Source organism: Lygodium microphyllum, chromosome 21 (genome assembly GCF_053477565.2).
Source record: "Lygodium microphyllum isolate KBCC chromosome 21, Lygodium_microphyllum_v1.1.10, whole genome shotgun sequence".
Lineage (NCBI taxonomy): Eukaryota > Viridiplantae > Streptophyta > Polypodiopsida > Schizaeales > Lygodiaceae > Lygodium > Lygodium microphyllum.
The window spans coordinates 98,131,046-98,144,598 of NC_141155.1; the positions used below are offsets into that span (position 1 = coordinate 98,131,046).

Below are 13,553 nucleotides of genomic sequence, written 5' to 3' on the forward strand. Positions count from 1 at the left end.
TATATATAAAAGCTAATTTTTTTAAATGTATACATGTGATATATATACACAATATAATAAGTATTTAAGTTTCTTACTTTTGTTTTTCAAATACAAGTTGTGTATCATCCAATGGTAAACAATAACTGATGGTGGTATGTCATCCCTATATCTAATCGTTCAAAACCAATATATGGTAATATTACCAACATAGAGATAGCAGATGACAATCTAACAATTAATGATTATGTACATGATGACACCATAATGGATGATATGCGTGATATAGTATAAGATGAACCTCGCGAGGATGTTCAAGGAAACGTAGAAGAGGACAATAATGTGGTTGATGATGATAAAGTTATTGAGCAATATAGCAGCACATCTAATAGTGGGATAGACTTATTTGTTTTGTTACGTCTTGGTAATATAGACTTGGAAGTAGATAGTTTAGCAATGGCTGATCTTATTGAAGATGAGATGGATCATTCACTGTAACATACTTAATTCACTTAATGACTCAATGTGTATTCTTAATTCTATGGAAAATATCATACGCACATGTGCATACTCAAGAATCAATAGTCAAGTTTAAAGCTAAATTAAATTTTTCATAATAAAAAGGAAGTATTTTTTATCTTCTTCACTACAACAAAAAGGCCTCATAGACGCACATTTAGACGCAATTTTTGAATATAGAGAAATTCTTACGGGCGCGTCTATCCGCCCGTCTATTTGCGCATCTACCATTTCACGTCTATAATTGCATGTATCAACGAATTTACACGCACAAATAGACGCGCAATAGACGCACATATACACGTGCATATAGACATGCTGGTAGACATGCTTTTACAAGCACTGATAGACGCGAACGGAAAACAAAAAAAGTCATTTAAAAAAAAAGATATTTAGTTTCTTTTTTTAATTTGAATTATGAAGTGTGTGTATAAGCGTGTGTAGTCTGCATTATAGACGCGCAAATAAACGCGAATTATCTGCAATTTAGACGCTTGATAGAGGCGCAAAACAGAACTGGAAAAAAAAACCAGAGAGCAAAGCAACCACATGCTCTCTGGTGTTTTTTTTTTTCCCCTCCCATACATCAGATTGTGTATTTGGAAAAAAGACAATGTATCTTACGGGCACGAGAATTGAAAATAAAAGTCCATGTATTCATTATATATCAAAGCATTTACAAGGGAGGTTTAAGTGCTTGCGACCTAAAGCGTGGCCGCAAGTAGTAGGCTCAAAGAGATATCATACATATACAAGAAAAGAAGGCCTCATGAGGAGGTATGGTGCTCCTCTACAAATCTGAAGAGGAAACATCCTCGCTAGTACCACCATGGCTACTAGCGTCGCTATCCCCCTCCTCGCTATGCTCCACATCCGGGTTCGCCTACGCACACAAATGATCAGGGTTGCTTACATAGACAAGGTAGAGAAAAAGTTATAATTAGTTATACTTTTAATAGGAAAGTAAGAAAAACATACCTCCTCTAGCTGTCGAATCCTCATGGCCTAGTTGTATTGGTACTCAGTGATGAGACCCTCCTCATAAAAATGAAGCCATGTCGCTGCGCGGTTATGGCCTCGATGGTAACCTACCTCTCTAAGAGTAGGTGTCCTACCAATGATGGTAGTTTGCAAAACATTTAGAAATATACAAACAATTATGAGTCACAATATATTAGACTAAAATATATAAAAAATTACAAGAAATATAAATTTAAAAAAACTAGAAATCAAAATATACTTACAAACTCTGCCTCCCACGACTCTCTGCCACCCGATCCGTAATGCGACGATCCCATGGTTTCCATTTGGATCCGTCGCGCCTCTGCGTATTGGCGACTCTTCACTTTCTCTGTTGCTTTCTTCTTGTCTTTCTTCCACTCTATGTGGTGGCACATAGGTGGCTGGCTATAGGCTCCATGCCCTCCTCTAGTCTCCGCAGTGAGTTCCTGGCCCGTGTCATGAGGTGAGATCTTTTTTTGTGAAGCATATCCCTCACTTTTATACGTCCCCAATCATCCGAGAATCGCTGACCCTCAGAATTTGGGTACCTCCTATGGACTGCCCTCAACACCTCCTACCACAAGCCGCTTTTCTGATTTTTGAAGGCAATGAAACAATCTTTATACGTCGCATGCACGACGCTCCTCATGTATGCCATTACATCCCTTCCCTCATCATCATGAAAGATGCCACCAGCATCTGTAACTCTATAGTACTGGCGTACAACCTCCTCTACGTGATCTACTGGTGAGGGTGATTGCTCGCCATCTCCTAGGCAACCCCCACACAAGCCTCGTCCTCCCCCTCGACTCTCCCTCCTCCCTCTTTGTCGACTACCCTCTGCCTCGCTGGATGCATGAGCTTCTGCAGATGCACAAGCTTCTGCAGATGCTTGTGCTTCAGTCGATGCACGTGGAGCACGTGGAGTACCCGCAAATGGAGCACCTGCATGTGGAGTACCTGCAAATGTAGTACCTGCATGTGGAGTACCTGCATGTGGAGTCTGGGAAGTAGTGTCAGGCAAAGACACCAGAGGCATCCCAGACATGACACTAAACACCTCATCCGCTATGGGAGAGCGGCCAAGGTGTCTGGTCATCTCTCCCATGAAGTCTTCCCTACTAGGAAAACCTCTAAAAAATGCATTGACCCCCCTGCCAAAGGAAGCTAATGTATCATTCATGCGATCCACATCTGGGTCATTGCTAGATGAACCAGGATACGACATCTGCAAAAAAAACACATGAAAAAGACAAATTTATTTGCATACAAAAAATCATATATTACCTACATTTTCAAAAAGCTTTCTTTAGACATTGAGCATAACACTTAAGTGTTAATGCTTCTCTTAAACAAGAAAACTGATAAACACAAACATGGGATTGGTCACATTCATCATTGCAAAAATATATTGTTTACTATCAGAACTGGGAGACTTGGCGCGTGTATCCCCACGTCTACATTGCAGGTTAGACGTGCCCTCAGACGCGCTCCAGAGTGAACCTTCTATCCAGCGCGTCTATCTGCGCAACTAATATGCAGCACAGACGCGCTGTGAGACGCGCATCCCAGGTCAATGCGTGTGTATAATTGCATGTAAACTGCAGGTCAACCTTCTGTGCAGCGCATGTATGATCGCGTGCACACTGCAAAGCACACACGCTTTAAGACGCGCCCTCAGACGCTCTGAGAGTAAACATTTTTTGCGTCTATGTCTGGGTCTACACTGAGATGTAGACGCGCTATCAGACGCGCTCGGTCGGCCGATTTTAGCCCGACGACCGCCATTGACGATTTACAAAATGCAATACATAATGGAATCACAAATCCTAAATACATAGACAGAGCAGAGAGAGGAAGAGAGAAAGAGAGAGAGAGAGAGAGAGAGACACCTTGGGTGTTTGGTGTGGCAGGTGGTGGTGCTTCTTCCTTCTCCTTCTTCCTCTCCTTGGTAAGTTACCCTCCCTTGATGCTTGCTTGCTTGCTTGCTTGTTGCTTCTTCTTGTTCTCCTCTTTCTTGTTCTCTCTTTCTTCTTCTCCTTGGCTTTCCTTTTTCCCTTCTTGTGTGTTTGAAATAAAAGAAGAGGTGAGTCATGAGGAGGTGAGTCATGAAGAGACTAGGTGAGGCATGAAGAGACTGCATGTCGGCTAAACTCAAGCTTCAGAACCGCAAAAAACGCAGGAAAGGAAAGGCGCAGTTTGAAAAGAAATGATTTAAGTATGGTTTGAATTTTGAGGTGTGCGTCTATTTTCGCGTGTATATATGCGTCTATTGTTTAGATAGACGTGAGTATAGACGCGTAGTTAAACGCGGATATAGACGTGCATTTGGGATTTATCATAATTTTTTATTTTTAAGATAAGTTTTGATAGTGAATTCTTATCATAAGTTTTAATGTATTTATGATGATTTTTGTGTATTTAAAATTAAGATCTTATGTAAACATATGAATGATAAATATTTTGATGTTGTCATGAATTAGGTTTAATCATGTCGACGTCGTCATCACCTAGTGCGGTGCAAGCTGGTGAGTCAATGAGCACATCCTCACGTGAGGATGAAACATTGCGTCTTCATAATCGAGATGCATGGCTACGATGAAAAATTAAATGCATGTAAGATCGTTGTCGAGGGTGTATTTTTCGAGCACGTCGAATTGCAATGTCACACCTCAGCTTGTATGGAGAATGGGATCGAGAAAAATCACTGGTATTCATTGTTTTTTTTTACCACTAAGATTGCATGTCTATGTTACGGGAATAATATATCAACGTACATGAAACTCCCTTTTGTGGTTGAGCAGGATGCGGTGCCACATCCTCAGATGCTCCCTCTCGGGTGTCGAGAGGCTGCAAAACATCGACGCGAGGAGGCAGAGTCTTCAAGAAGAGTAGAGACTGACGACCATGATAGTAGCCCTCATGAAATGCCCCATGAAGTCGTAGAGGATGAGATTTTGGACAACATGGTACACCATCTATTTTTGCAACCGGTTCAGGGAGAGGGTCACTCTACGAAGCCAGATGATCCACTATATATAGCATCATCTACTCCGTTGTACGAAGGTTGTAGGTACTCCGTTCTTTGTGAGTCCCTCGAGATACTTAACTTGCAAACAATTTATGGATGGAGTAATGTGAGTTTGGATGCGTTATTGAAGTAGGTATCAATTCAGTTTGGCTTATATATGAATCATAATATTAATTGTTAATTCTATTTTGAAATCAGACAGAAATATATGTTGGTGGTTTTTTAACTCACTTTTAAAAATATATGTAGGTTATTATCACAAATGCTTCCAAAAGGAAACAAATTGCCAACTAAGAGAGAGTAAGCAAGACATTACTTGACATCTCTAGGAGGCCTCGATTATGTCAAGATCCATGCATGTGTCAATGATTGTGTCTTATTTCGTGGGATTCATGAGTTCGCACGAGAGTGTCTTGTTTGTGGCGAATCAAGATACGAAGTGGAGATGAAGTCAATGGATGTGCCTCATAAGATTTTGCGATATTTTTCGATTGTTCCATGTATAAAACTTATGTTCAGGTGTAAGTCTATTGAAAAGCTCATGTCATGGCATGCTAGTCATCGTTCAAGTGATGGCCATATAGATAATTTGTGGCCCGTTTTCAAAGAAGAGCCAAGAAATTTGAGATTTGGTTTAGGTATGGATGGAATCAATCCATTTGGCATCAAAAGCATATCATACAGTGTATGGCCAGTGGTATTGGTGAACTATAATATTCCTCCATCCATGGCAATTAAAAAGGGACATATGATGTTGTTCCTTCTGATTCCTGGAAAGCACAAGGTAAAATATAGTCATTTACTTATAGCCTTTGATTGAAGAGTTAGAAATGTCATGGGAAGGTATTGAGGTGCAAGATACAAGTGCATCTGCATTCTCTAGAGATTTCACATTGAAGGCCATGTTGTTGTGGACCATGCACGACTTTCCAGGATACAGAGAGTGTTCAGGTACATGCATATAACTCTATATTTGAAATTCAAGACTTGAATCAATTGCATTTTATTAAGTCACTTGTTTTTTCAGGTTTAACCACGTCAGGATATCATGCATGTCCTATTTGCGATCCCTCTCTAGTTTCCTCTAGGCCCGCACGTTTAAAGAAGGTTATCTACGACAATCATCATCGATTTCTTCCTATTGACCATCCCAAATATGTTCTCCCTACTAATGGAATGACTCCACAATCTCTAACCATTCGAGATTGGAAGGAGAGATGGATTAATGCCGACAGCCACCCTCCACTTAGCATGAGTGGGTAAGAAGTGCATTTCTCTCGATTGACTTTAAAGAATTTAGCATGATGAATTTTTTACATAATATATTGTTTGTTTGTTAGGTTCTCTATATTTTTTTGTCTTCCGTACTGGATTGAACTCAAGATCAATCACCTGTTGGATCCCATGCACATATTCAAAAATGTTGTATCTACATTATGGGATCACTTGATAGGGGCTCGTGATTCAGTTAATGTAAGGGAGGATTTACATAACATTGGTCGCATGAGATGAGCCTGGCCACGCATTGGACCCAGAGGAAAGATTGAGCTACCCCATGCACCTTGGATGTTGTCAAAGAACGAGAAAAAAATAGTGAAGGAACAAATATATAGCTTTCAAACACCCACAGGATGTATGAGATGTCTCAAGGGAGCCTTCATAAAGAAAAAGAAAAGAGGTGCGGAGCAACTATCTGGTCTGAAGTCCCACGATTGGCACAAAATGATTCAAGTAAGGGTATCTCTAACCATGAATATAGTAATACGTGGAGTAACTATGTGTAAACTTTGGGGTATGATGATTTTTTCCTCAACTAATCATTTGATCTATGAATATTGTTTACATTCAGTTCGTACTTCCTACTAGCATATCCCATTGTGCCTCGAAAGATGTACGTGATATCATTTACAAGATGGGAGAGCTTGTGAGGTGTGTATACATTGTAGTTTTTCATTATATATCTTTGAATTTCTACACAAAAATAAACAATTCTCAAATACATCTTGAGAGATACGTGAGCTCGAAGAAATTTGATCTAAACACATTGCAAGATGCTCGAGTATTATCTGTTGAGGTGGTTTGTTTGGTGGAGGAAATTTTTTCTCGCTCCATTTTGACTGCTCAATTACATTTACTCGTACATTTGATTGATGAGATCGCACTTTGTGGGGCAGTTCATGTAAGGTGGATGTTTTTTCTTGAGGGCTTCATGAAAACCTTGAAAGATTTTGTGAGGCAAAAAGCATGGCCTGAGAGAAGCATGGCTGAGGGTTGGTTAGTGCAATCATCCCTTGTTTATATCTCTGAATATCTTGCTGAAGTGGATCCCTCTCAACCATGACTATGGAAAGATGATGAAGACTTGAGGATGACCTCTATAGTACCTCAAGGAAAAGGAATGAGTAAAGTGCTAACAAAAGAAGAACTTCGTAAGTTAAATAGTTTTTGTGTGCTCAATAGTGATGTTATGAGCAAATGGGTGACACTATATAATGAAGCAAGGGCAAGAAGAAAAAGCGAAAGACAAGAATTTTCCACTAGATATGGACGTAATGTCTCATTTCCAGATCATCTAAATGCGCTCCCACGTCATATTGATATAGATTGGTTACATGAGGAAATGGAGAGAATGGAAAAAGAGGAGGAAATTAATATATCTCAAGAAGAGTGGGAATACGCACGAGGTTGCTTATCAAAGGTGAGACATATTATCAATTAATTTGTTTCTATAAGTTTTATTTTATATAAATAATTGACATGTTTGATCTTTTATCTTTTACTACTAGTGCACATTATTCAATGCACTTTGGTGTAAGGGTAAACATCTTCAAACTCAACGTATAGATGAAAAGAGAAATACCCAAGGTTGTGGTGTCCTTGCTCATTTCGAGGCTGCCAATGGTACCATGGAAGGTTATTGTGGTTTGATCCAAGATATTCTGAAGCTTGACTTCAGACGATTCTTTATATATGTACTAGATGTGAAGTGGTTTAAAGAAGTGGTAACAAATGGTGAGCATTGCACAATCAGACGTCATTCAAGTGGTTTTGTAATCATTGACTCTACAAAATTTCACCAAACTACCTCAACAATGCGAGCAGGTATATATGCAAATGCTAATTTTTTTATATGTATACATGTGATACATATACACAATATAATAAGTACTTAAGTTTTTTGCTTTTGTTTTTCAAATACAGGTTGTGTATCATCCAATGGTAAACAATAACCGATGGTGGTATGTCATCCCTATATCTAATTGTTCAAAACCAATATATGGTAATATTACCGACATGGAGATAGCAGATGACAATCCAACAATTAATGATGATGTGCATGATGACACCATAATGGATGATATACGTGATATAGTACAAGATGAACCTCGCGAGGATGTTCAAGGAAATGCAGAAGAAGACAATAATGTGATTGTCGATGATATTGATGAAGTTATTGAGCAATATAGCAACACATCTGATAGTGGGATAGACTTATTTGTTTCGTTACCTCTTGGTAACATAGACCTAGAAGTAGATAGTTTAGCAAGGGTTGATCTCATTGAAGATGAGATGGATCATTCACTGTAACATACTTAATTTGCTTATTGATTCAGTGTGTATTCCTAATTCTATGCTTTTTATCATGCGCACACGTGCATACTCAAGAATCAATAGTCAATTTTAAAGCTAAATTGAATTTTCCATAATAAAAAGGAAGTATCTTTTATTATCTTCAAGTACGTAGAGAAATTACGAGATACATATTGCAATGCTTGCTACTAATTGTAAGGTTTCTGTCACTTGCTGCTAATTACTTATATCAGGCTTGTCAACTGGAGGAACTGCTATTCATTAGAGAGCAATGAAAAAGTAATTATTAACTCTATTTTTTTAATTCAATGATTCAATTTGTATTCTTAATTCTATGGTTTTTATCATGCGCACATGTGCATGCTCAAGAATCAATTTCAGGTGGTTAAATAATTATTAACTTTGGTTTTTTAATTATGTGAATTGCTAATTTTAGGTGGTTAAATAATTGTGTGTTTGCTAGCGCATCTATATTAGCGTCTATTTGCACGGATATATAGACGCAAAATTCGCGTCTATTTACACGCACGTTTACACGCGCTTATAGACGCTGTGATAGACGCGCCCGACTTTGCGCGTCTAACATGCGCGTCTATGCCTCATTTCTGTTGTAGTGCTTCAAGTAGAGAAATTACCAGATACATGCAATGCTTGCTACTAATTGTATAATAAGGTTTGTGCCACTTGCCTAATTACTTATATCAGGCTTGTCAACTGGAGGAACTACCATTCATTAGAGAGCAATGCAAAAATAATTATTAACTCTGGTTTTTTTATTATATTAAGTCCAATTTCAGGTGGTTTAATAATTACATGTCTGAAAACGTGTCTATATTTGCGTCTATCTGCATGGTTATATAGATGCAAAATTCGTATCTATTTACACGCTCTTTTATACGCGTATATAGACGCAATGATAGACGTGACTTACTTTGCGCGTCATGCGCGTCTATGACTCGTTTCTGTTGTGGTGTGAGAGTGACATGCAAAGTTAAAGATCTTTGCATAACACACTCAGTTTAAAAATGTATGTTTCTCGATATTCAATAGTGAGAGTGACATGCAAATTTAGAAATTTGCATAACACACTCATTTTTAAATGTATGTTTCTTGATTTTCAATGCTTGATTGACATTCCTTCGGTGAAATTGTGCATGCAACTGAAGACCATGGTCCTTGCTCTTTAGGACCAACAACAAGAGAAGGATGGTTGGGTAGTTTAAGGCTTTGACACATGCTAATTTGCAGGGTCGGGCATCTACGAAATGTTGATTTGTTATAAGGTTGGATTGAGCTCTCAATGGAAAGAAAATGATATAGGAAGCCTTCTTTTGCTTTTTGTAATATTGATTGGAATACTTTTATTAAGAGGGATTCTTAGCTTTTGTCCTATGTTATTTCCTTGGGAGTCAACAAAGGTTGACCACACAATTGGTCGGGCATCTACGAAATGCTGATTTGTTATAAGGTTGGATTGAGCTCTCAATGGAAAGAAAATGATATAGGAAGCCTTCTTTTGCTTTTTGTAATATTGATTGGAATACTTTTATTAAGAGGGATTCTTGGCTTTTGTCCTACGCTATTTCCTTGGGAGTCAACAAAGGCTGACCACACAATTGAGCCACCATAGATTGGTGCCCCTACTAATGAAGGAGAGAGCAAACTTTCTACCTTTATTTTTAGGTTGAAATCCACTTGTGTATAAACTCAAGGCCTTGTGTACTCTTGATTTGAAGATGATTTTGTAAAACTTTGATCACTTGAAGTGCTATTTGGAAGCATGGGATGATGTATATGATAATTGTGGAGTCAAAAATGACAAGAAGTGATGTTTGGTCTTCTTTTTGACTTGCCAATATAGGAAATTTATGGTTTTGCAAGTGTTGCAAAGGTATGCTTTGAATTATGCTATGTATAACAAATGTGACAGTTGGTCAAAGACAAAGGTTGCTCTCTTAGAATTTAGCAAGGTCATTTAAGATGGAAAATCAAAGTATATTGGTGAGTATACATATTTATGGGGTATGGAAAACAACCAGTTTGGCATGAAGTACTCAAGAGATGAGGTTTTAAAACTTGTGGATTTGAATTTCAAGTGTGAAGAGGCTCTCTTGGAAAAGCCATCGGTTGAGTATGCATTATGAAAAGTGGAGGCAGGATTTTGTGAACAAAAAGTGATGCATGAGGATAAAACAACACAAGATTATATTGCAAATGGTGCAATAAATAGAAACAATACTTTTAGTGCAAATTCAAGTGTTCTATATGTACCTATGGGTTCTCTTTGTAAAGTTGAAAGTGCTCATTTGGATGCCTTGAATGTTGATTTGGGACCATTTGTTAAGAATGATGTTGGGGTGGATTATGACTAGGTGTCTACATATGATTTGTTTCATGAAATTGATTTGGAATGCAAAATTGGGGGAGCATATGCTATGGATGATGCATGTGATGTGCGTTGTAGAGACTCTCCTCTCGAGTATGAGGATGTTGATGTGGAAGATTTTCATTCTCTACAAAACTCTCATGCTAGGCTTGTTGTCAATCAAGACTTTGTCAAATGGGTTGTTTGATGAGTTGCCTAGGGTTTCCAATGGTGATGAAGATTCTTGCCTTCGAGCGTCTACGAAATGCGCTATCTATCTACCACATTGTGGTTTTTGCCTAAAATCTGTCCGTCCCGCTGGTGAGCTTCAGTCGGCTCGTGTTTCGATAAGACCGAATAAAAGACACTAACACGGAGTCACTAATCAATTTGGCTCGTGTTTCTACAACATCAAATGAAAAGACACTAACACGCAGTCATCGAATCATTGAAGCCTCTTAGGCAGTCTGCCACTATACGATAAACATACGTGACACAGAAATTCCTGCCGTGGCAACGAAGAAGGTGGATGTGATGGAGTTCAACATAGCAGGCCGACGCCGCACAACGACGCTTATTCTCCTGATGGCATTCGCTCTTGTGGCGCTGGCAAGTACTACCTCCGCCAGTGTCATGATTAATGTTAAGTACGGCCATAGCTACGATTCAGAGGATCTGGTGTCGGAGGGGCGTCTGCTGCGACTGTTCGAAGAGTGGGCGGAGAAGCACGGCAAGAACTACAGCGCGTACGAAGGAGAGAAGCAGGACCGCTACCAGGTTTTCCGGCAGAACCTGGTTTACATCCACAACCACAACACCAAGAGGCAGGCGGCTGGCGATACAATCGGACATGTATTGGGGCTGAACCGGTTTGCGGATCTGAGCTTAGAAGAGTTCAAGCTGAAGCACTTGGGCCCCCAGGGATTCCATCCAGGAGAGGCCGCAGCTGATCATCTTCGTCTCAAGAAGCGTCAATACGCACCCCTCTGCGACGAAAGCGCTCTACCCGAAGCAGTCGACTGGAGGGACAAAGGCGCCGTGACTCCCGTCAAGGACCAGGGACAATGCGGTAAGATATTGTAGACGTCATAATGCATGCATGCAGGCTCTATTCACGCTTTTTGCTCCCAGCTAGATTAGGATGAGCTAACGAGCTATCTATCCTAGATGTATGTGCAGTATGTATGCACTCACGCGGATACAGAATTTACCTTATTGAAATATTCTAACCCGTACTTATACCAATATCCCAACTCCAGGTAGTTGCTGGGCCTTCTCCAGCACGGGAGCCATAGAGGGCGCCCACGCCATCGCCAACGGTGAACTCATCAGCCTGTCTGAGCAGGAGCTCGTGAGCTGCTCCAAGAACAACCATGGCTGCAATGGCGGCCTGATGGACGAAGCCTTCGACTGGGTGCTCGGAAACGGCGGCATTAACTCCGAGCACGCCTACCCCTACCTCAGCGCCAACGGCTACGCAAGGGCATGCAACTGGCTTCTGGTGAATATGTCTATTTACAAGTGGTTATAATTGTACGACAGACAGCAGTAAGATCTCCCATGCTTAACAATTTGATCTTCTTGTATACGATTCCATACAGAAACGACGAAAGGTCGTGGCCATCGACTCTTACCTTCACGTCATGCCCGATGACGAGGCCGCCCTCATGTGCGCTGTGTCACAGCAGCCCGTCAGTGTGGCCATCGACGCCGGCACCCGCGACTTTCAGCTCTACAGTGAGGTGCGTCGCGTTCCTGCGGGACGTCATCGCTACTGATTAATAATTAACGCGGTTACAATGCTTCTGTGTTCGTTTCGGAATACTGAACTACCAGCCGATGCTGACGTATATTACATGAACTTGGCTGGCCAGGGTGTCTTTGCGGGCTCGTGCTCCGACAACCCAGACGATATCGACCATGCCGTACTTGCAGTGGGCTATGGAACGGCCGACGATGGGCAGCAGTTCTGGATTGTGAAGAATTCCTGGAGCGAGAGCTGGGGCATGGATGGCTACATCCACATCCTGCGTGGCAGTGGGAGTCGCCACGGTGTCTGTGCTATCCATTCATTTCCTTCCTACCCTGTTGTCAAGAAACTCGCTTCCGCAAAATCCAGCGATGATGATATTCAGCCCCTTATCACTACTGCCATCATGTAAATTACAACTTGCAGTAACACGAAGGCTACTTTAGTTAAAGTCTGGTGCATGTTCACGGTTTTATCAACATCACTATGATATCGAGGCTACTTTAGTTAAAGTCTGGTGCATGTTCACTGTTTTATCGACATCACTATGATATCGACAAAAGAATCCTTTTAATAATCTCAGATCAGCTCCTCCAACGCCCTAGATGATGCGTAATTTAACCTTCGTTCTTGAAGCACCTCTTCCTAAAAGATATGTAAAATGTGCCGGTTAGTCTTTTTTTTCGGAAGCAAATCTGATTGTATTAATACTGCCACACACTTACTAACCGGACAACATAATTGACGTTCCTCAAAACATAATTGGGTCCTGGTTGCCTAGGCTTGGACGTATAATGCCAAGGCCCTTACACCTTAACGAGCACAAGGCATCCATGGACAACATCTTTACCGTGATAACTACTTATGCCCGGGGCCCATACAAACATGAACTTCCTTGCACATAAGGATTGTGTCACCCTAGGACGAATAGGGATAAAAGGCAGTTTAGCAATGCAAATGGGATGGTCAGTTGCGGCAAGGTGAGGAAAGTTGACTTTGATGACAACAGGTTAAAGGGTTATTGAAGGGCTCCTAGATGGCTTGATTGAAAGCCTAATGCCTAGGGGATTTGGATTCATTAGTACTCCTAGTGCTCAGTTAAAATTGCCCTTATTGCATGGGTTATTTGAGTGATCCTCGGGTTATGGAAACCCCCCTTCCCCTACTTTGTTGTTGGTGCGACCAAATGTAACACTACAATAGAAACGAGGCATAGACGCGCATGTTAGATGCGCAAAGTCGGGCACGTCTATCATTGCGTCTATATGTGCGTGTAAATAGACGCGAATTTTACGTTTATACATCCACGTAAATAG

The 13,553-nt window shown here is 40.5% G+C and overlaps 1 protein-coding gene across 1 annotated transcript; it reads left to right on the forward strand.

Moving 5' to 3' along the window:
* The first annotated feature begins 11,010 nt into the window (after positions 1-11,010).
* Positions 11,011-12,649, forward strand: LOC148018336 (cysteine proteinase COT44-like). Its single transcript, XM_087661564.1, has 4 exons — positions 11,011-11,556; positions 11,747-11,988; positions 12,089-12,229; positions 12,362-12,649. Exons 1-4 carry the CDS (start codon positions 11,022-11,024, stop codon positions 12,647-12,649), a joined length of 1,206 nt encoding a protein of 401 aa, XP_087517690.1. The 5' UTR covers positions 11,011-11,021.
* The last annotated feature ends 904 nt before the right edge of the window (positions 12,650-13,553 follow it).